Genomic DNA, 22,224 nt, shown 5'->3' with positions numbered 1-22,224 from the left:
TGATTGAGAGCTATGAATTTTTTTCCAGAAAGTTTACGTTTTTAGGAAGCACAGATTATCGCAGCAGTCCTAATCTAGAAAACTGCAGAGTCTATAAAATGCATCGGGAGATGGTGTACGAGAGGAGAAGGAGCCCACAGATGGAGGAAAAATCAGTGAGCAAATGCGTTTGTCCCTTACTTAAATCTCCCCATGACACATTGTATTAGGATTCTCAGATAGATCATCATGTTCCCTGCTAATAGTGGTCCCTGCTGCTAACAACTGATATTCCTAAGAAATCACCCCTGGACCCAGAAGTCTGCAACAGCTATCAACAGGTCATAAATCTTCCCTCTCTAGGCAAGGTGTTTGAATGGTGGTGGCTGTACTGGAATTCTTGGATGACACTGATGATCTGGATGCAGTTCAGTCTGGCATCCATCTCTGTTTTGGCAGCAAAACAGCCTTGGTCAACCTGCTGGATAACTTTTAGTGAGAAAAGAACTGGGAGTTGGGTGACGCTACTACCACTGACCGTGGTGTGCTTCCAGATCAGGTGTTCATAATGAGACCTGAGGAAGACACAGCATTCTGGTGCTTTCATTCTTGCCTGGTAAACTGTTTCATGGAGATGAAAATAGGGTATGGTTGTACCCTGTGGACTTTGTGCTACAGGGTTTTACTTGGTTTGAAATGTTTGTTTTTTACATGAAATGACATCCAGGGGGTCACCAATATGCTGGAGTGACTCTACTAATTTTCATCCAATGCAGACATGCTGAATAGAGGTCTGCAGGCTGGAATGGACTGGATAAGGCTTAATCTAGAGAAAATGGCGGGTGGCTCATCTTAACAGGAGGTGGTACGCAGCCATTTAATTGCTTTGAGCTGTTCTTTTGTGATATTTTATGTTGTCTCTGTTCTAAAATGTTTAATGTGGGGGGGGGATGACAGAAGTGCCCCTAGGAGCAACATTTAATTCTAGCATAATTCCCCCATTAAAGAAAGGAATATTATTTAAACCCATCTCCCTCAAATGCACATATTGTCTCTCCCAAATTTGCAGACTGAGAATGGGGCTGGGAAGTTCAGGAAGCACATACTGACCAGCCCTATAAAATTATAATCCCATGAGCACTATAGGGTCAAAGACTAATCTAGATGTACCGTTATATAACAGCAGCTAACATTTAGAGGAGTGCAGTGGATTTGCAATTTATTGTATTAAAAAAATCTTAAGCAGAGAGAGAAATGTATCAGAGTCTTTATTGCACAGTTCTGACTTTAAGCAGACCGTTACACCTTGCAGAAAAGAAGAATCTTGGAAAGCTAGACAGCATCCTAAAAAGCAGAGACATCACTTTGCCAATAGTTAAAGCTATGGTTTTCCCAGTAGTGATGTATGGAAATGAGAGCTGGACCATAAAGAAGGCTGATTGCCAAAGAATTGATGCTTTTGAATTATGGTGCTGGAGGAGACTCTTGAGAGTCCAATGGACTGCAAGAAGATCAAACCTCTCCATTCTGTTTTTTTTTTTTTATAAAATTTTTATTGGTTTTTCAACATATAATATAAGACAATACAAACAACAAACACTGACAAACAAACATATAAACCTGTATAATTTCATAAATTTTTTTCATATACCCAATTTCAACGACTTCCCCATGCCTCCCTTTTCTGCATCCCTGTTTTAAACTTTTTTCAGCAACCCCTGGTCTGAATTACTTATTAATTCCTTTCTTTAACCCTTTTCTTTCCTCTTGTCCAATCATTTATCGCTGCAAATCTGTTATGCTTTACCCATGACATTTTAGCATTCAGTAATTTTACAAGAATTTTTAAGATAAAGTTTCACCTCAGATCGTATAAATCTTTCGCCTTTTACAAACCTCTCCATTCTGAAGGAAATCAGCCCTGAGTGCTCACTAGAAGGACAGATCATGAAGCTGAGGCTCCAATACTTTGGCCACCTCGCGAGATGAGAAGACTCCCTGGAAAAGACCCTGATGTTGGGAAAGATGGAGGGCACAAGGAGAAGGGGACGACAGAGGACGAGATGGTTGGACAGTGTTCTCGAAGCTACCAACATGAGTCTGACCAAACTGCGGGAGGCAGTGGAAGACAGGAGTGCCTGGTGTGCTCTGGTCCATGGGGCCACAAAGAGTTGGACACGACTAAACGACTAAAGAAAGGAAAGCTGGCATCATGTATTATGATTCAGTACATAGGAAGTTTCCTTATGCTGGAATCATGCCAGTGACCCATTGAGTTCAGTACTGTCTACACTGACTGCCAGAGACTGTCTATGGTTTCAGAAGAGCAGATTTTCTCAGGTCTACCTGGAGAGGCCAGGTTCTGAGCCTCTGCAACAAAGCTATGATTCTTTCCCTAAGGACAGCCATGCTTTCCGAGCATTGAACTTCGAAACTCAGATTTGTTTTCCCTTAGGTCCACAGTTTCCCTCCTCACAACCCGCCGCCTGCTAGAAATAGGGTTCTGTGTCCTAGTTCAGAAAATTGCAAGCCTTATGGATAATGCAATTCAAAATAATTGTCATTTGACTGCAGCAAATGAATGTGTACTTAGGAAACAATTATAATGCCAGAAAGGAAAGTTTGCTTTGGCTCCAATTCCAAACCTATTATAAAGGTTAGGAGGCAATGGGTATAAATCCTGAGATGGGTATGATTAAGAAAGGACTTGGTAACAACTAACCATCAAAATGTATATTTTAAAATGTTTGCTTGCCTTCTGCCCTTTTTCTTCTTCTGCATTTTTTTCCTTCACTCAGAATTTAGTTCAACACAGTGCTGTTGTTTTTTCAGCGGACTTTGCACACAGTGCTGAGCCTGTACTTCCTTTTTTAATACAAATAAAATTACAAGTGTTATAACCATATTTTATATACAATTGGCACAATCTTGCCAAAGCCGGGCAACTTTTTAAAAAGTTTGATTCTATGTATGTTTCCTTGAAAGTAAGCTCTTGTCAGTTCAAAGATCTATAGGTCAGTTCTATAGGATTACAGCCTCAGTTGTTCTGATTACATGGGTGAGACTTAAGCACATGCTTAACTGTTCTAACCACTTCAAGGAAACTTAAGAAAGTTCAGTTTAGAGCATAATCTACAGATTTTAATGGAAGCAAAGGCTGGGGGCCTGGCTAGAATCTTGATGGTGGCCTACCTAAAAAGTGCCACTGTTAACTTCTTGGAGGAAAGAAGGAGGGACATAAAAATCTCACATTATATCTTACCTGCACAAGTAGCCTTTCAAAGGCTAGGAAATTGTCCCATTTGGCACTCTGAGGGTGTTTCAGTGTCTGCACAACAGCCAACGCAATCTGCAGAAGCCCACAATGGTTCTCAATGGCCTCAAATTTCTTTTTGAAGAGCTGGATATGTGAGCTGAGCTGCTCAGGGGTGACTCTCCCTGTGAAAGTAATTGCAGACACTTCTCAACAGTGTGCAGGCAGGCAGATGAAAGGAGCAAATGTTACCAACAGCGAGCAATACTTATGCATTATGCTCCAGTAAGAGACAAAGTCTTTTCTCAGCTATTCATTCAGCACAAGCCTCCCCCCACCCCCACCCCATTCACAATCATTTTCTTTACCCAGGAATAGTAACTTTGGTAATTAACATGCACATATAAACATAGCAGTATGAAAGTTGGTGTGTACTCTCCTATGTCTCCTCTTTTTGGAACTCACAGTCAACCAAAACCAGATGTTTGTGAACTGCCACTGCATTTGTTGTGTGAATCTGATGGTTGTAGTGGGTAGGGAACAAAAGAAAACGATGGGTGCCCAATTTTCACTCATATGGAAGGGCAAAATATGCACCCTGCAAAGGGTCCCTGTGTCCTTGGTGATCCCATCTGTTGCCCTCATGATACGCATTGTGCTACCACTTAACGTTTCTCGAACAACTGGATCAAAATAAATACATAATTTCAATTACGCTCCCCACCCCAAAAAAAACACCCTCTTAATTTCATCAGTGTGCAAGAGGAACACCGTTCCTTGCTGGGCCAGCATCATGCAAGTTTTCCCTTTAGCTTCAAACTGAGTTTTTAGAGGCAGAACTCGGAAATGCCTTCCTTGCAACATAATAGGTGGGATCCAAAGAACTCTTGGCAAGCAGAAAGAAGCTGCTAGCAGAACGTTGCAAAGGTCTGTGCAAAAATCCATTCCAAATCTCAGTACGTTCTACAGCAGCTCTCGTGCTTACATGAGAAGATGAACATCTTTGGGTTTAGTTTCCTTTTTCCAACACATCTCCTTCCACGAGAAAAAGCACTCTCTGCAAAACATCAAGGCAAAGCCAGCAAAATATCACATGCTTCAAGCTGCCAACCCTTTCGCATGGCTAAAAGCTGACAAAAGGGTCCTTCGCTGAGCCCACAAAGGCTAAAAATGCAGCCGCAGCCAGACTAAACATTCAGCTCCCAGTCATGCTATAATTTATTTCCTTTAAAGCTGTCATGCAGATTGACATAGTGGTCTGAAAACATTAACCCTGATGCTTTGCAATAAGTGATTTCTCCTTTTTTTCACCCTTAGCAGTAATGATCTATTGCTACTTACTCAAAATCTGTTTCATGCACACATCACAGATAAAACCACAAGGTGCAAACCTCCCCCCCCCACTTTCGTCTCAAAAACGTTATATTTAGAGAAGGTGTAAAATAGCTTTCAATTTCATAAACCTTAAGATACCACCCACTGTTAGGAGGAAAAGTCATTTGCAGTATGCTGTTCACTGGAGAAGAACACCATGGTCTGTGGTTTCCTAGAGCATTTGACTTTGGGCCTTTGCTGGTGCAATGCCCAATAAACTGTGTTCATATTGTAACCCATCTCCAAGCTTAGTGAAGTCAAAAAGCCTGATTTTAACTAGAAGCCTTATTAATCCTCCTGAAGTACTGCCAAGAGCAAGGACTTAAAACCAGATTGAAGAGGATGAAGGACAACAATAGATGCTTAACACAATTTGAAGTTTCTCACTTCCTTATGCATCTATATTAATGTGCTCGTCAATCCTTCTGTTTTGTGGAAATGTATGTCCTCACTTCACACTGCTTTAGTCTCTCTCTCTGTCCCCTGTTCCAGGCCGCTTTATTAAACTTATTTAAGGGACGTTCCTTACAAGAGACACTTTACACTCATGGGTTGCCAAGTACAAAATGTGCATAGACTCTACCAGATGCAGAGGGCACACACATTTTTGAAACGAGGTAGGTTGTGGTTTTTCACATTAAAGAACTCAAAGAAAATGGGGGTGGGGTGTCTGGTCCTTTCTGCTTTTTTGACTAAGTATATTGTGAAAGGTGCATTTGAAAACATACATGCAGACTTATAATCCCTAATACAATGCACATTGTACTCAGATTACTTAAACCACAGTTGAAAACATCTCATGAGTATGGCCTTTTATTAAGGCTGTGGTAGTTTTGTAGGACAAGCATTATTATAAGAAAACGTTGTGCTCCAGGATTGATTGATTGATTGATCAGTGCTAAAAATGTCATGTTCTTAAAACTGAGTATCCCAAAGAAGACTGTGGATCTTTTCCTCCAGACTTTACAGATGAATGAGGTGACAAAAAAGAGAGACTCCATCAATGCTGAAGGTGTTTGAATAGATGGGGTATTTTATTTTGGAACATGCATCGAGTTAATTATCTCTTTGGGGACCAATTAATAGGGAGTAAACTTCAAGGAACTGAATATGGCCTCTTTCCTAAGGATACAAGTCCGGCCAAGTATGGTAAATTCAGTTCAGCTTTTGTTGATGCTCAATTGCAGAGGTCCCCAAGCTTTCAGCTGACAATCAACAATAAGTGATTCCTTATGTTCCTCTCCATTTTGCAAGCAAACCAGACTGCAGAAAGCAGAATAACTCTGTGGAATACCATAATAAAAAAATACAATACTTGGGATTCATATAACACTTTCTGGTGTTCAAAGATTTTCTCACACTCTATCTGTTATAATTCTAACAACCCTGGATGGTTGGTTAGTGTTATGGTCCCCGTACCCAATTCCCAGATGTGGGGCTAAGGCTGAAAGAGTGTGGCTTGTCTACATCTACGTACCGAGTCCCCAACTAATATGAGATTTGAAGTAGAGACTTACTGGTGATGATTCATAGATCCGCCTCTTATGGAGCTACCCTATGCTGCAATTATGCCAGGGGCAGAGATACTTTGGTTCTGCACTAGTACTGAATAAGTGTTTTCAGAAGGGAAAACATGGTAGGAAGAAAAGCATAAAAATGCCACACACAAACTCCTTGGCAACACTAGCCAATCCTTAGCTGGATTGACTAAGCTCGGTGGCTGGAATTCTTTTCCTCCTCTTTAAGTAGTAACAACACAATCCAAACCACACCTAGGCATTAGTCAGTACCCCAGGTAAGTAGGGCTGGGTTTGCATTCCAAGACATTTAAAGTGTAAACACATTCAAGGATTTTCCCTTTTTGTAATCAGCTGCTACATGGTGTATCAGTTCATTATTTGTTTCTTTTCTTTTCTTACATTTATATCCTGTCTCTGTTCTGTCACAGAACCCAAGGCAGTCTACATGTTGTTCCCAAGTTAGTCACCCATCCAGAAACTCACATCCAGAAAAATCACACCCACTTAAGTTTCAGCAAGATGGTGGGCTCATGCCCCTTCAGACCATATACCCTGGGACTCAATTAGCTGTGTCAGCTTTGTCTGGAGTTTCTCACATTCACTTCTACATCTCTGTTTACTTCAGTTGTCAAGGACAATTTCACCTCCTCGTTATTCTCTTACTTTCCTATGGAGCCAGCCTGCTCTTTGACCCTGTCACGATGTTTTGTACATATGATTCCCCCCACCTGCATTCTGAAATCATACATTCCACAAGAGAGTCACATCCAATGGCCCTTTGGATCGCATGCTTCAGCTCTAAATCCTTAGAAAGCTTCGGCACTGGCATGCAACCTAAGAGGCAGAATCTTCTGCATACAGAAGATGCCAGTGCAGTAATGCTGGCCCCCTTACTGTAATACTCTGGTATTTTTAGAATGCTGGCAAGGAATGTCACATGATGAACAGGAGCACTGCAAAGTACAGTGGCACCTCGGTTTAAGAACTTAATCCATTCCGGAAGTCCATTCTTAAACCGAAACAGTTCTTAAACTGAGGCGCACTTTCCCTAATGAGGCCTCCCGCTGCTGGTGCCTTTCCACCGTTCGGCTTCTGTTCTTAGACCAAGGTAAAGTTCTCAAATCGGGACACTACTTCCGGTTTTGTGAAGTCTGTAAACCGAATCGTTCTTAAACCGGACTGTTCTTAAACCGAGGAACCACTGTAGTTAGGAGAAGTAGTGAAGAGAGTTCATTAAGGTGAGGAAGAGAGACTTTTTATTTATTTATAGATATAGTAAATAAATACTATCACACAGTTACATGGAAATGAGTGTCCCAACTGCATGGAAGCTTGGGCATGAGTCGTTCTTCAAGATGACCATGCAAACATGCAGGTATTTGGAGACAGAGCCTGACCCCAGAGACCAGGATTGTACCCCAACCCAGGAATCACACGATGCCTCCATCATGCAAGTAACAAAGAAAAGTAATATATGGGTTTGCTGTTGCTATTAACAAGTTACTGCATATGGATTACCGATTAATAAAATAGTGTCTATTAATTTTTCTATAATTCTTCACAAGTTTTTTGACAACAAATGCCTTTGCCTTTTACACATCTGAAACACAACTTGATCCTTTTTGGTAGGTCTTGAAACCACTGTATGTAATACTGGAGCACAGCACGACCTTAAAGATGGAAACACTTGACAGCCATCAGTATAACAACCAAAAAAATAATATTTGCATTTTGACAAGGGGATAAAAAAAACATAAAATGAGCACAAAACCAATAAAGTAAATATTACTTACAAATATTGGATTAAAATTAATGTATTTGTAAAATTACATCACTGAATACGGAATGTATAGGGAACACTTTATCAATACACTTTCCCTTTAATTATTCTTAGATTAGCTTTATTTAAAAATATATATCCACAGCTAGACATGTAAAAATACTTAGATATGAATTTGAGTTTGAGCATTTCCATTTTCTATCTTTAAAACAAACAAACACTGAGATTAGGATCCTGATGTATCTTCAGTCTCAAAATTTTGTTGGAAGATATGCCAACAAAAAGACCATTGTCAGCAAACTCCCTTGTTGCAGGAAAAAGTAAGGTTTCTGTGTCCATGTGCCAGCCATAATTTAATATGCAAAGATAACATACTACCAGCATATTTGGCTTGTAAATGTCTCCACACAGGTTTTATGTAACAGTATTTTGGTTCTAATTTTTCGTGGTTTATAAGGGTAAGTGAAAATTGATTTAGCTAGAGACACAAACCTAATATGTATTACAGATCTGTCAGTACATACATTTAATCTAATGACAGTACGCCTATTTTTGTTTCAGTTTTTTGTTCACATCAAGATTATACACTTCAGACAAGCAGTGCTTTATTGCAGCTGGAAGCGGCATCAGAGGTATCTGAACTAAGGCCAACGAATCACATCCAGCTGAACAACGTTCCCTCGTCCTCCAAGGACATGCCACTAAAGATGGTAATTTCCCCTTATTCCTACAGAAACCCTACCTCCATCCTGTGTGTAATGCCTAAATAGATTGTAATCCAAAGACCGCTTAAGGATCTCCTTCGGTTTCATCAGTCAATATCCATGCTTTTCTTCAGCAGTAAACTATGGTTATTTTCCCACCGCTGTAAATTAACTGGCATTGTTAAATCCAGCACAGCATTTATTATTTGTACTTATGAGATGCCAAATAAATGGAACCTCTGGCCCTGAAGCCTAATAAGGCCTTCAAGGCAGTTTCCTCAAAACCACAACCCAGACCCTCCACGTGTCACTATTTTCCAGTGACATTCCTGGATTTACAGAAGCCATCCCAGTTTCTGACTTGATACTGCAATGTCCCACTTTTCCTCAGGACATGTCTATTTTCATTGGCGAAATGTTGGGGGTATGGAGTTATCCAACCCATCTGAAGGCAGCCCTGTATAAGGAAGTTTTATTAAAACAGTGTTTACTGTTTTATTATATTTTTATATATGTTGGAAGCTGCCCAGAGTGGCTGAGGCCACCCAGTCAGATGGGTGGGGTATATACAAAGTAAAATAAGAATCGGATGTCCCTATTTTCATCAGAGAAATGTTGGAGGGTATGACATCCACATGCCCCACATCTGACAACATATGTGACATAAGGAGTGGAACAGGTAGATTTGGCCCACACACAGTCAGGAGCCTTAAAGTGCACTCCTGATTCTTCACAAGCATGGTAGATTTGATGTCACCAGCAATCAGCTGAATGGCAATGTGAACAAGGCCATTGGTGCTGGGATTGACTGCACTGCAGCAAACATAGGGCCTAGAAAGCCCATTGGATGCAGCTGTGCTATTAATTTCCCTACCTTTCCCAAGTTTCAGGAAACCAGGCAGAGGGCCTTCTCGGTAGTGGCACCCGCCCTGTGGAACGCCCTCCCACCAGATGTCAAAGAGAACAACAACTACCAGACTTTTAGAAGACATCTGAAGGCAGCCCTGTTTAGGGAAGCTTTGAATGTTTGATGCATTACTGTATTTTAATATTTTGTTGGAAGCCGCCCAGAGTGGCTGGGGAGGCCCAGCCAGATGGGCAGGGTATAAATAATAAATAATAAATTATTATAATTATAAATCATTATACCTGTAAAGAGTGGCCCACTGGGAGCAGGGAAACCCAGGATCCAGGCCACTGGCCAGATGAAGTCCCCCCACCCCCACCCCTTTTAAAATTAAAAAATAGGAACACAACAGGGAGAATATACTACATAAAAATCCACAATAAAACCAAATACAAAACTAGCACAATAAAACACCATACTCAGCACAGAACCAGAAATAGCCATCCAATACATATGTTAAAACCACCAACCTGATCACAGGGACTTAAATCAAAATCTTAAAGGGCCTGGAAGAATGAAGAAGTCTTAGCCTGTGTGAGCACCAGTCAAGCTTCCCCAGGGAAAAAAATTCAATAGGCAGAGGAAGTCACCACTATAAAGGTCCTCACTCTCATGGACACCCTCTGCACTTCAGATTAGGATTATGGAGAAGGGTGTGTTTATGGCATCAACCTTAATAGATTCCCATCCATTCTTTAAAAAGCATTTATAAACCACTTCATATTTTAAAAATAACTACACAATATACCAGCTTCCGCAATTCTGCGAAAGTGTGAAACAGAAGCTGCAGCACATAGTACTGGGTGCAGAATTCGTCTTCTTGAGCAATTAATTTCTGATTTAAAGGCATGGCAGTTCCTAGCCCTTAAGGCTGCAAATAGAGATGTCATGGAGGGAGAAAGAAAGTAACACAGAACAGCTGCCTCATTGGCAACCACATCTTGCTTGCACCGTCTTATTTCACCTTCACAGAAACCTCAGAAATTATGAGATGATGGAAAAGACGAGCACCACCAAATAGGGAAAACTTCTTTATAATGATCATATTTGAAGCTGCGTATCTCTCATTAGGACTGGTGTGGTCCAACATTAAAGGTTTTGTGAAAGGTGTGTGTGTGTGTGTGTGTGTGTGTAAGTAAAAGATGCTTAAGTTCCAATTCAAGCATTACAAAGATATGGGGGAACAGGAGGCAAAAGGAATTTGTGCTTCCCATTTCTCTCCTTTCATAACATCCAGAGGTGATCATATTGCTGTGTTCTTTCATATCTTGGATATTCTTTCATGTTTGCAGACAAAGTTCAGGCATACCTTACACCCCTAACAAATCTGCCATTTCCTTTGATGGTCCCCCCCCTTTTTTAAAAAAAATGCCAGATAGTTACAAACTACTTAAGGGATTTACAGTAGCCTTATCCCAACCTCTTTCACAAAGCATGCTGTGCTGGTATATTGTTTCTGTAGGCTAGGTCTGCCTTGTGCTCTTTAATGAGATGCTTTCGTCTTTCAGGTCGCATTCTGCATAGTTTACTAGGGAAGAACTGAGAGGGCTTTCTTCCATTAATGGAGGGTTAGAGTAACAGAAGAGAGCACTTTGTTTCTGTTATCCTCCTGGTGTTTCAGCTTTCATCATTCAACATGCCAATAAAGGGAGATAATAAAGGGATTCAGGCTCAGGCTAGATTTACTGTCCACTGTTAAAACTGCCAAGCAAGGCAGGCCATTTCTGAAGCCACAGAAGGACATTTGTAGCAAAGTGTCTTTTGCTGCCAAATAATATGCTAATAGCAAAGCTTTAAACAAAAGCATCATGAACCATCACTTTCAGAAGCCTTCTAAGATATGCATCTGATCACCAGCGAGGCTGCAAAGGAAGTGAGGATTGGGGAAAGAAGAAGCGGTACTTCTCCTGAAGGAACAACACTCCTTTGTTTCAGGAAGCTAGAAGCAGAATAGAACTTTCTTTTGGAACCCAGTATCTTCAAGTGTGTTAAAATGCGAAGGCGAAGAAGAAGAAGAAGAAGAAGAAGAAGAAGAAGAAGAAGAAACCCAACAAAAAAATAAGAGGCCTGTTTTTCAACAAGCCTGACTTCCTTTTGGACACTAGAAAGAATGTTACACTATAAAAACCTTTTTTAAAAATACAGTTACATTTTGCTACTTGTCTAAACCAGTGCAAAGAATATATACATTTTGAATTGATGGATACTGCATTGAAATAATAAATGTTTAAGTACTTGGTTTTTTATTATTCCTTTATTGCTGTTTTGTTTGTTTGTTATTTAATTGATTTATATTTATATGCTGTTTTTCATGACGGCTGTCTTTATTTATTTAGTAGTATTTATACCTTGCCTACCAACTGAAGTGGCTTAACATATATCCAAAACACAAGAAAGCAGACATTAGCAGAATATTTACTAGAATAGGGTAAAGGTGTATATAATTCTGCCCTCCAGTTCTCTGATGTTCCACTAAGTGCTCTTCTGCATAAACACTCTACGTACTGTTGATGTATATGTTTTGCATACTGTTTTATTATTATTATTATTATTATTATTATTAGCAACTTTGAGTTCTTTAAAAATAGGCAGGGTGTTAATATGTTTGCCATCTAAGATGCACTGAGAGTAAACTCAAAGGAAATCAATGGACTTTCAACCATCAACCCTGGTTGACATAGTTGGGTATAACCCATAAGAAATGAACAACAAACATTAATCTAATCTCATATCCAACTAAGCATCCTCTATGTACGTCATAGAGATATCTTGGTATCTGAGGAGTGTTCCATAACAGCAAAATGTCAGTTATTATGGGCAGGGGCCCAAGAAAGAGACTCTGCATTTGGCAAGGGACAATGGGTCTCGATGCACTCAAAAAGACACACACCCTCTCAGGGGAGGTCAGGCTGACCAGTGCTATGGAAGCCAAATACAATGGTGGGCTCAAATACAGTACAATGGTACCTTGGTTCTCGAACGGCTTAGTTGTTGAACAAATAGGCTGGCTCCTGAATGCCGTAAACCCGGAAGCTCCTGCAGCCAACCGGCCTTGGTTTTCGAACAGTTTCAGGACTCCCGGAACAGATTAAGTTCAAGAACCAAGGTACCACTGTAGTTTCATTTTTTTCAATAGGAGTATATGGCACACATTCACTCAGACAAGAAAAGTATTTGCTCAGGAAAACTGAGCAAGTGAGTTCTCCAATATATATCCACAACCACTCACGTCGCAATTTCTTGGGATAACTGTTTCTGCACTTCCTCCTTAATGGTGGTGCTGGGGAGAACTTGGCTCACTGCCTTATTATAAAGGTGCATTATATCCTGTCAAACATTACTTATTTGCTTATTTAAGGTGCTTTGCAGCATCTTTCTGCCAAGACAGTTTAAAATTTAATACCAACACAAGCAAATTACAAACTTTTTTTTTATGTCACTGATGGCCTCTTCAGGAGACGATGGTTTCCTGACCATGGCATCTTCTTTTCTCTTTGGTTTGTTAATATTTCAGGAAGTATTCATAAATAAGGCCTATGATGATTGACAGCCATGGTGCTACTGTGCTATATTCAACCCCAAGTTGTGAAAACGAGAAAGAAGTATTTCTCTTCTTAGATGCCAGCTTAGTATATATTTCTTTGCCTGGAATAGAATGTGAAGAATTCTGGACCTTCTCACTGTATTTTTTATCCACATAAACTAAAACAACCAAAAATGATTATTTAAAAATATTAGAATTAAGTGAACTGTGCATATTTAAACCACATATACCCACCCAGTAACAAAAAGTGTTTTGTTCAGGTGTGGTCTGGCCTGAGGGCAATTTTAACAAGAGTTTTCCTAAAACTGGTATAATATTTAGGTCTTTAAAGTGGAAAAAATAGCCTTTTTATTCAGCCTTGGCACTTGCATATGACTCCTGCTATAATGATAAATCAGGACCCTGATTTTCCAGCAGCTTCTGAGGTTAATTTGCACACGCTTAATGTCCATCTTCCTCTTCTCCCAGGCCTTTGACTAATTAAACAATCTTTTAAACTGTCTGGGTGGTAGTGTTTGGTTTGTTACTGTATGTATTTTTGTGTTTTCGTATTGTCAACTGCCCTGTAATCCTCAAATGAAAGGCAGTAGAGAAATGTTGTTGTTTTTGTTGTTATTGTTAATGCTACATTTTGGATTTAGATACTGAAGCAAGTTTAAAATATCTACATGCTAAAAAGAAGCTTGAAACCATCATTGGCTTGCAATTGTCCTTTGTCCTTCCTGAATGTGTGAAGAGATTTTTTTCCAGCAACCGATAGCTGAGGGGGGAAGTTAAAGGGCACTTTCAGATCATACAAGACAAGCCAGCATTTGCTATCTTGAAGCAGCGATGAGCTAATATGGGTAACTTACATGCCCTTGCCCTTTGGCAACTCAACTCTTTAGTCACCCTAAATTTTTCCAGTCTTCTAGGGACAAGGAGTTACTGACTGGCTCAAGGGACAAATGCTTTCAGATAACAAAGTTAACACAATACTGCTCATAATGAAGTTTTGGCCTAACCATTGTGGACCCTGGTTGTGCAGCCTCAGACAGCAAATTTTGCACATGGAAAGGGGAAAGATCAAATTTATTTTGAAGCAGCTGTACCTGCACCTAAATTACAGCATGCGATTACTACATTTTATTTGAAATAATTATGCCTTAATGTATGCTTCCACTTGCCTGTGTCTACTCTTTTGCATTATACTTACAGTACAGTCGTACATTGGTTCTTGAACGGAATCCGTTCCAGAAGTCCATTCAACTTCCGAAAACGTTTGAAAGCCAAGCATGGCTTCCGATTGGCTGCAGGAGCTTCCTGCACTCAATCGGAAGCTGCAGAAGCCGCTTTGGACGTTCGGGTTCCAAAGAAGGTACGACTGTATCTTAAAGCAATCACTCAGTATTTCCTTATTGAACATATATATGTGCATACACACTAAGGCTCATATTTTTAAACAATGATGAAATCGTCAATACCAGATGAGCTTATGATTCAGAAAATAGGTAACAGGCACAAACAAACTTGAAATAGTTACACCTGTGTTTCACTTATTCAGCTTTCCCACTCAGTGGTAAATAAACAAAAAAAAACACACAACGGTACTTACAGACCACTTAACTTAACAAAAGAACTTGTCAGGAAATAGTCCCAGGCTGATTTTCTGTATCATGAAGGCAGAGATGTTCATGCACTGCTCTTGCATGGGATACAGGGACAGGATGCATACATGATCAGCTTCCTGTTTTTTCACAACACTAGATTTGAAATAGAGCCTTTGCTTTTCTTCCACCTAGGAGCTCTGTTGAGACTACAGTGGTCCCTCGGGTTACATACGCTTCAGGTTACAGACCTTGCTTCAGAATGAGAACAGAAATTTTGCTCGGCGGTGCGGCAGCAGCAGGAGGCCCCATTAGCTAAAGTGATGCTTCAGGTTAAGAACAATTTCAGGTTAAGAACGGACCTCTGGAATGAATTAAGTACTTAACCCAAGGTACCACTGTATGTTATGTCCCAAAGACGGGGGAAAGCAGATATTGAACACAACATTGTTGGGGGGGACGGGACAGGAAGCACAGGGCACTTGCCTGTCCATCTGCCACCACAGCAAGATGGTGCCCCAAGTATCCATTTCAGCCTTGTGAATAAGCTTACAAAAATAATTAGGCTGCAGAGAAATAAACAATTACTAGCATGCTAAGAGGGAAGTAGCTTGTGTTTCTATGCTGGATATGGAGGAGGACAAGGGTGTAGGGGGGCTGTAGCCCTGGGCATACGATTTTTAGAGGGCTCCCATGCAGGGATTCCTGCCCTGCCCTGCCTGCCGCTGGGGGTTTCTGGGCCCTGGAGCCCAGCTGGAGCTCGCCACTGCACCCCTAGCCCCCTCGCTGAATGGCCCCCTGGCCAGCATTGGGCAGTTTCACCTGCCAAGGGCTGCGTCAGCCAGCCTCCTCCCTGCACAGGCGGTGCAACGCAGTTCCCCTTGGCTCTGGTAGTGAAAGCCAGGCTGGCCTGGCGCGCAGGCTTTGTGAACTCTCCGCACCCTGGGGGTGTTGGCAGCAAGGGCTGGGCTGGTGCGATGGGTTCTGTTCCCCCTCTATGCCCCGCCTCTGTGTGTGCACACGCCCCGGTTGCCAGCAAATGCTGCAACACCACTGGAGGAGGAGAAGGATGCTACTATTCTCTTAGAAGGCAAGATAAGATAAATGACCTTCCGCCTGGGACAATCCATCCCTGCTTTGTCAGCCTATTCACTTGCTGGCATTGAATTCCTAGTTGCTTAAGGCGTATACAACATTGCCCATATGATATACAAGGTTGCCCCATGATACTGAAGGCAAAGAAAGCAATAAAGTGGTACCTCGGGTTACATACACTTCAGGTTACATACGCTTCAGGTTACAGGCTCCGCTAACCCAGAAATAATACCTTGGGTTAAGAACTTTGCTTCAGGATGAGAACAGAAATCATGCTCCGGCGGCGCAGCAGCAGCAGGAGGCCCCATTACCTAAAGTTGTGCTTCAGGTTAAGAACAGTTTCAGCTTAAGAACGGACCTCCGGAACGAATTAAGTACTTAACCCAAGGTACCACTATACAGAATAGACGAGAGCTATGCCACAGCCGTAAGTGGAAACTGAGAAAACTGCAGTTTTTTGGGCACAGGAACAAGGCTCTGAATAACCCCTTCCGTCCCCAGGCTCATACTACAAAGCATTAAAGGCAAGAGGTGACATTGTATATTTTTATGAGTGTATTATCAGCCTGTAAGTCAGGCTACAACTGCGTAACATTTTGAATCCATTTCAAAACACTGATTGATAACCCACCAAGCTCCAAAGAAACTGATTGCTAAAACACATGGCTCGTCACCAAACCGCAGTTAACAACCTCAGATTTATTTAAAGACAAATGATTTCAGAATGATCAGCGTCTGAGAAATAGCTACACTGATTAAATGGCTGGACGCAGATGAAGAGTACGCACAGGCCCGCTCCAAGGCTTACTTACCCATGCTCATTTTGATTGGCAAATTTTCTCTGCTTGCAGCTTCCACTAGGTGTCTCCTGGCTTCCATCACAGCTTCTTTCTGCTTGAAATTCATCAAGGACTCCCACAGAGATTTAGCAGCTGGATCACTATATATAAAAAAGAAAAAAAGCACCCAGGTTTACACCAAACATCTGCTAAGAATCAAGCAAACGGACTGGAGCTTAGTGATTTCTACAACGTGGATAGCCTATTTACTTTCAAGTACGGAAACAAAGCTCAACTTTTTCCAGAAAGGGTTGCTCTCTCTTCAGACTAAGAATACATGGGCTGATTTGGTAACTTGTTATATTAACCGGTTATCCATTTAATTGGTTCTGTTACCACAAAATTTTTAAGAGAATAGTTCAGCAGTGGCTTGCGCAAACAACCAAAGCCACTGAGAATATTAATGACGAAAAAACAGCAACAGTTTCAGTATAGTAGACTTTCTTCTGAAATGTACTATACTTTTGAAATGAAAAGCTGTTCGCGGGGTTCAGAAGTAATGGTGGGCTTGCGAAGCCGTTGATACAAGCAGAATATTAAGTAAACGTTCATATGGCCATTGATGGAAAGTGGATCTGGATAAGCTGGGAGGTGTTGCATTAAATCTCACCTCGTTCATAAAGCTCACTGAAGTACAACAAGCGAGGGAGGGACACTGAGAGGAAAAGCAGTGGTTTCAGAAAAGGTTTCAGTACAGCAATAAAGGAGTTGGGAAAGGGTACTATGCCAAGGCCACTGCTGCTGTGAAACATGTCTTCTCTTTTGCTCTCCTGCCTACCCCTGACTTTGTGCAAATCCAGGTCTGTGTTGAGGCACTACAAAGCCTCCAATGGGGGCTGCATGAGGACATACATTTTTTGTTATATATGAAGGCATAACTTTATGCAGGGTCAGTCTTGAATGGCGTACAAAAGTGCTCTATATCTCAAATATGTCAATATTAATTGTGATCGCATGGAACTATAACTTTTAAAACAAAAAAGAAAGAAAACTCAATACCCATGAGAAAGCTCCTTGGCAGAGACAAACGTTTATTGTCAAGTCATGCTAATATAGATTTTAAAAGTCCTGGAGGGCAATGATTTCCTTCCCCAGCTTTTGTTTCTTTACAAGCCAATTTCTTCCCAAAGTTGTAGGTTTGCTTTGCAAGGCTACTGGGAATTGTTTAAAAATATGTTGAGAATAGCAGACTCTATTTAAAAGCAAAGTAGAAAATATGACAAACCGGCACATTTGAAGACTTGCAATATCAAAAGTGGATGTTTTGTAGACTTATTACTGCTTGCAAAAGATGGGGAAAAGGAGATAGACACTGTTTCTACACACTTATTTCTATATACAGATTCAGCTGTCTAGCCAAGTGATAGGATAGCACCAGGAGTAGTATCTAAACAAATGGCTTTGGACAAAAATAAAATTTGTAGCTAAAGAGAGTAGTTAATTGAGATTCCTGCCCTGCCACCACAATGCTTTCTAGTGACGGACTTAGCTTTCAGATTTGGACCTGGCAATTCTAGGTCCAAGGGTTGTCTACTAATATACCCTGTTAAGTAGGCAACCTCTGAAGCCAACAGCAGCCGCACATTCCATGCAGGATACTGCTGCTAGTCTCCTAATACAACCGAGCTAGAGTCCACACTAACATTCATCAGATTTCTCAATATGATCAAAGTGATGAGGTTCTACACAAATACTGCTTGCTTCCCCGCGTTCTTCAAATCTCAGATCTAGAGTCTGTTCTGAAGGCAGGCATGGAAAATGTGAACAAATAAGTATGTGCCTGAGCTTATTCAGAGTGCATACATGGTAACTTGACCAAGAAAAACTGGCATTCACACAACTGGGACCAGGGCTTTTATGAGTTTTGGAGACAATTCAAAGAGAAAGCACGCATGACCTTATATTCGTTCATTTGATGTTTTAATGTAAACCGTTTGGAAATCCCTCCACCCTTTAAAATATAAAGTATCACAGAAATGAAATAAATAATAATAACAATAAGCTTCATGTGCGGATGGTGCCTTGACATTCCATTGTAGCGACTGTAACCCAGGGTTGAGGTGCCATTTGGCAATTAGCTTATATATGCCAGTTTCTAACACTGGTGAGAGTATGTGGAACCACCAAAACAGATGGACAGTACATGCAGTTTTGACAACCTGGATTCAGCCCCCAATGCCCTGAAACAGGATACTGACACTATCAGAGTTACCCATAATGACTATTTGTCAAGCAAGCACCTTTGAAAGCTGTGTGTGGATTACTAGACTCACAACTTTTGCTACAGGGCATCAGCACTCTTTGCTCGATCAGATTGCCTGTAATTCTGACACCCGAGAAAGCTTGGCTTCTTAATAGGCTTTCCTTCGTCTCTTCGGTTCCAAGTAAATATGATAGGACAACTCACAAAGCATTCAAAGATCATGTTTCAGAGTGATCTCCAAAATCCCCAGGCAGGCTCCTGAGAAAGGGACTCCTCCTAAAGTCACATCCTGAGTAAACAATGCTGAATAGTTCAAGATTTTAAGGATTTTGTTTTATTTTATTGCAGACAGAGATGCTGTCTCAGTTTACAGCTTGGTCTGAGTTTGAAATCATGTCCGCTGCCAACATGACTTCTGTCTGAAATGAAACATTAAGCATGCATATATCCTGGTTTCGAACAAATGCCAGTTGGAGTTTGCTGGGAGCTAACAGGAAATGCTAATCTCAAGATAAAGTGCAGCTCTGTTTTAATGCAGAAGAGTAAGTAGTGAACTGTGGTCCAATGAAATGTAAAGTAGGCAGTGGTTCTGGAGAAAGAGAGATACGGGGCCCTGTTTAGAAACTGTATCAATGTTGTCACAGAATCATAGGATTGTGGATCTGGAAGGTGTTATGAGGGTAATCTAGTCCAACCCTCTGCAATGCAGGAATCTTTCACCCAACGTGGGGCTTGAACCCACAACTCTGGGATTAAGAGTCTCATGCTCTATTGACTATCCTTTAAAACCAATTTAGATTGTTAACTGTGTGTAGTGGGACAAAACTGGTGTTTCATGCCTAACTGAAGCCAGAGAGATACATTGTGTTAGGGTCAGTTTTATAGTGTGTCAAAAAAACTGATACTATCTAATTTGTGATGTTACAGTTATAATAGTTAGCTGGAGGACATAGATTTTTACAGTGGTACCTCTGGTAACGAACTTAATTTGTTCCAGAGGTCCGTTCTTAACCTGAAACAGTTCTTAACCTGAGGTACTACTTTAGTTAATGGGGCCTCCCGCTGCCGCCACGCCACCACTCCGTGATTTCTGTTCTCATCCTGAGGTAAATTTCTTAACCCGAGTACTACTTCCGGGTTAGCGGACTCTGTAACCCGAAGTGTTTGTAACCCGAGGTGTTTGGAACCCAAGGTACCACTGTATATGCTTCAGTTTATTCATAAAGTGATGGGTCCTTTACTGGGCATTCCATTCAAACATAGTGAGTCATAATTATAGGCCAACCAAAATTCAGAATTTCACTGAGAGCCTGGTAATTGGTTGGAAAGTTAGACTCAGCACTGCTTAAGAGCCTGAGAAGAAAACCTTTGAAAAATGAAAGAAGAGACTCTGAAGAGGCAAGGCAAATAATGTGGTGTGGAAAGCAGCAGCAGCAGCAGCAGCCAGGACTAAAGTGGCTGAAGTCCAGAGAGAGGCTAGGACCTGAGAAATCCCTTTGGCAGAAGGCAGCTGACAATGAAGGAGCCAACACCTTAAAGATGAAGTCACTAAAAGCAGAAACTAAGAAGGTCTTCAAGGGGAGAGGAAGACCATAGCAGCAGCCCTTGGGAAAAGTTGAAGGCAGTGTGTCAGCCGCAGCATTCAAAAGTTGCCAGGTATCAGGCAAATTTTATACCTGTCTATTGGCCACTTGCGACCAAGTCAAGAAGGCGTCTGGTGTCTCCACCATCTGGAGGTGAATGCCTGGAGATCCTTGGATATTGACTGTTTTCACACACTAGCAATACATCCTGTAGAACTCTATCCTACAGAATAGAATTCTATTCTATTCTATTCTATTCTATTCTATTCTATTCTATCTATATTTTATCTGGACAATTAGAATGAATTTCAAGAACCAAAAGTCGGATTGGAAAGTATGATTTTTCAAGCCACCTGGCCCAAAAATGGCAACTAGGCATTCTGTTTTGGCAACTGTAACTCAAGGAGCCATTTGGCGCCTAGCCAAATCTGAGTTTCTAATACTGGCCAGCCGGTACTTTTCAGATGTGCTCAGGTATTTGCAACACTCAAAGTGTGGCAGGAGGCATGCACCCAAGTCCCCCCAATGCCCGCTCACACATTGCCTCCCCCCTCAACTTCCCAGTGTTGTGTGGGGTTGGTTTGTGGCGGCTTCTATTCATGCCTGCTCAATTGGTTGGAGACCTTGTTTGATAAGTGTCTCCAATCTCAGGGACAGTTCCACCACATTCAAGAGAGCATGAATAGGTGCCCCTGCAGAACCACTGCATTCAGTATGGGGATGGTTTGGCACTGATCATGCACACCCCTGACCTTGGCCATAGATACAGGGATCATGCATTCGGGGAAATGCCTTAGAATGCCTATCATTTATCGTGCATATGTGACAGGAATACCTGCAGTCAATAATATAAAGGTAGGATAAATAAATGATAACAGGCCTTCCCTTTCAGGTTCTTGAATGTGTGAGAAAACAGATAGTGACATTTGCTAAGGGCTACTAATTTGAGGACGCGGGTGGCGCTGTGGGTAAAACCTCAGTGCCTAGGGCTTGCCGATCGCATGGTCGGCGGTTTGAATCCCCGCGGCGGGGTGAGCTCCTGTCTTTCGGTCCCAGCTCCTGTCCACCTAGCAGTTCGAAAGCACCCCTAAGTGCAAGTAGATAAATAGGTACCGCTTTATAGCGGGAAGGTAAACGGCGTTTCCGTGTGCTGCGCTGGTGCTGGCTCGCCAGAGCAGCTTCGTCACGCTGGCCACGTGACCCGGAAGTGTCTCCGGACAGCGCTGGCCCCCGGCCTATAGAGTGAGATGGGCGCACAACCATAGAGTCGGACACGACTGGCCCGTACGGGCAAGGGTACCTTTACCTTTTACTAATTTGTATAGACTTATACGGTTATGACCTATGCTGGTATCCAGTTTAAGAAATATGCTCATGTAGAAAATTCTCACATATAAAGCAACTCCTTCACAAGGAACAACAGATTGAAAATATCCAACAATACTGCTCCCACTTAGGCTAATAAATACAATCTGATACAGCAAACAATTCCCAGCTTCCTAGTCACAGAGCATTATCCTCATTTGGATTAATGGCATTTAAAATTCCCATAATTTTTCAAAGCAAAACATGCAGTTGCATATTTTAAAAGCCAGACAGTCAACATTAAAGAACGTAAGCATTTTCTTGAGCAATTTAAGCTTATTCCTCAATTCCATTCCAACTCCTCAAGCCACTTTGATGGCGTAATCTGCTCTAGACTCAATTTAACTGTGTGTCTTGGCAAATACTCAAAAGTTAGAGATTATTATTTGATTCAGATGCCAAAAGGCTTAGAGATATATAGCCCTAGAAGCAGAGAAATAGTATCAGCCCCCCCCCATAGCCTACTTTTTGCATCTATGAAAAGAAACTGCC

General features: G+C 41.4%; 1 protein-coding gene across 1 annotated transcript in view; it reads right to left on the bottom strand.

Annotated features, from left to right (window-relative positions):
• Window positions 1–22,224, bottom strand: part of SCFD2 (sec1 family domain containing 2) — a 150,448-nt gene that overhangs the window by 115,504 nt on the left and 12,720 nt on the right. Inside the window, exons 3-4 of the mRNA XM_053404446.1 lie at window positions 16,555–16,682; window positions 3,242–3,417 (exon numbers count right to left, since the gene is read on the bottom strand). Of these exons, the coding sequence (XP_053260421.1) occupies window positions 3,242–3,417; window positions 16,555–16,682 (304 nt within the window). The remainder of the gene's footprint in view (window positions 1–3,241; window positions 3,418–16,554; window positions 16,683–22,224) is intronic.

This window comes from Podarcis raffonei, chromosome 9 (genome assembly GCF_027172205.1).
Source record: "Podarcis raffonei isolate rPodRaf1 chromosome 9, rPodRaf1.pri, whole genome shotgun sequence".
Classification (NCBI taxonomy): Eukaryota; Metazoa; Chordata; class Lepidosauria; order Squamata; family Lacertidae; genus Podarcis; species Podarcis raffonei.
Note: the sequence above shows the minus strand (reverse complement) of the source record. Positions and strands in the feature narration are given on the sequence as shown.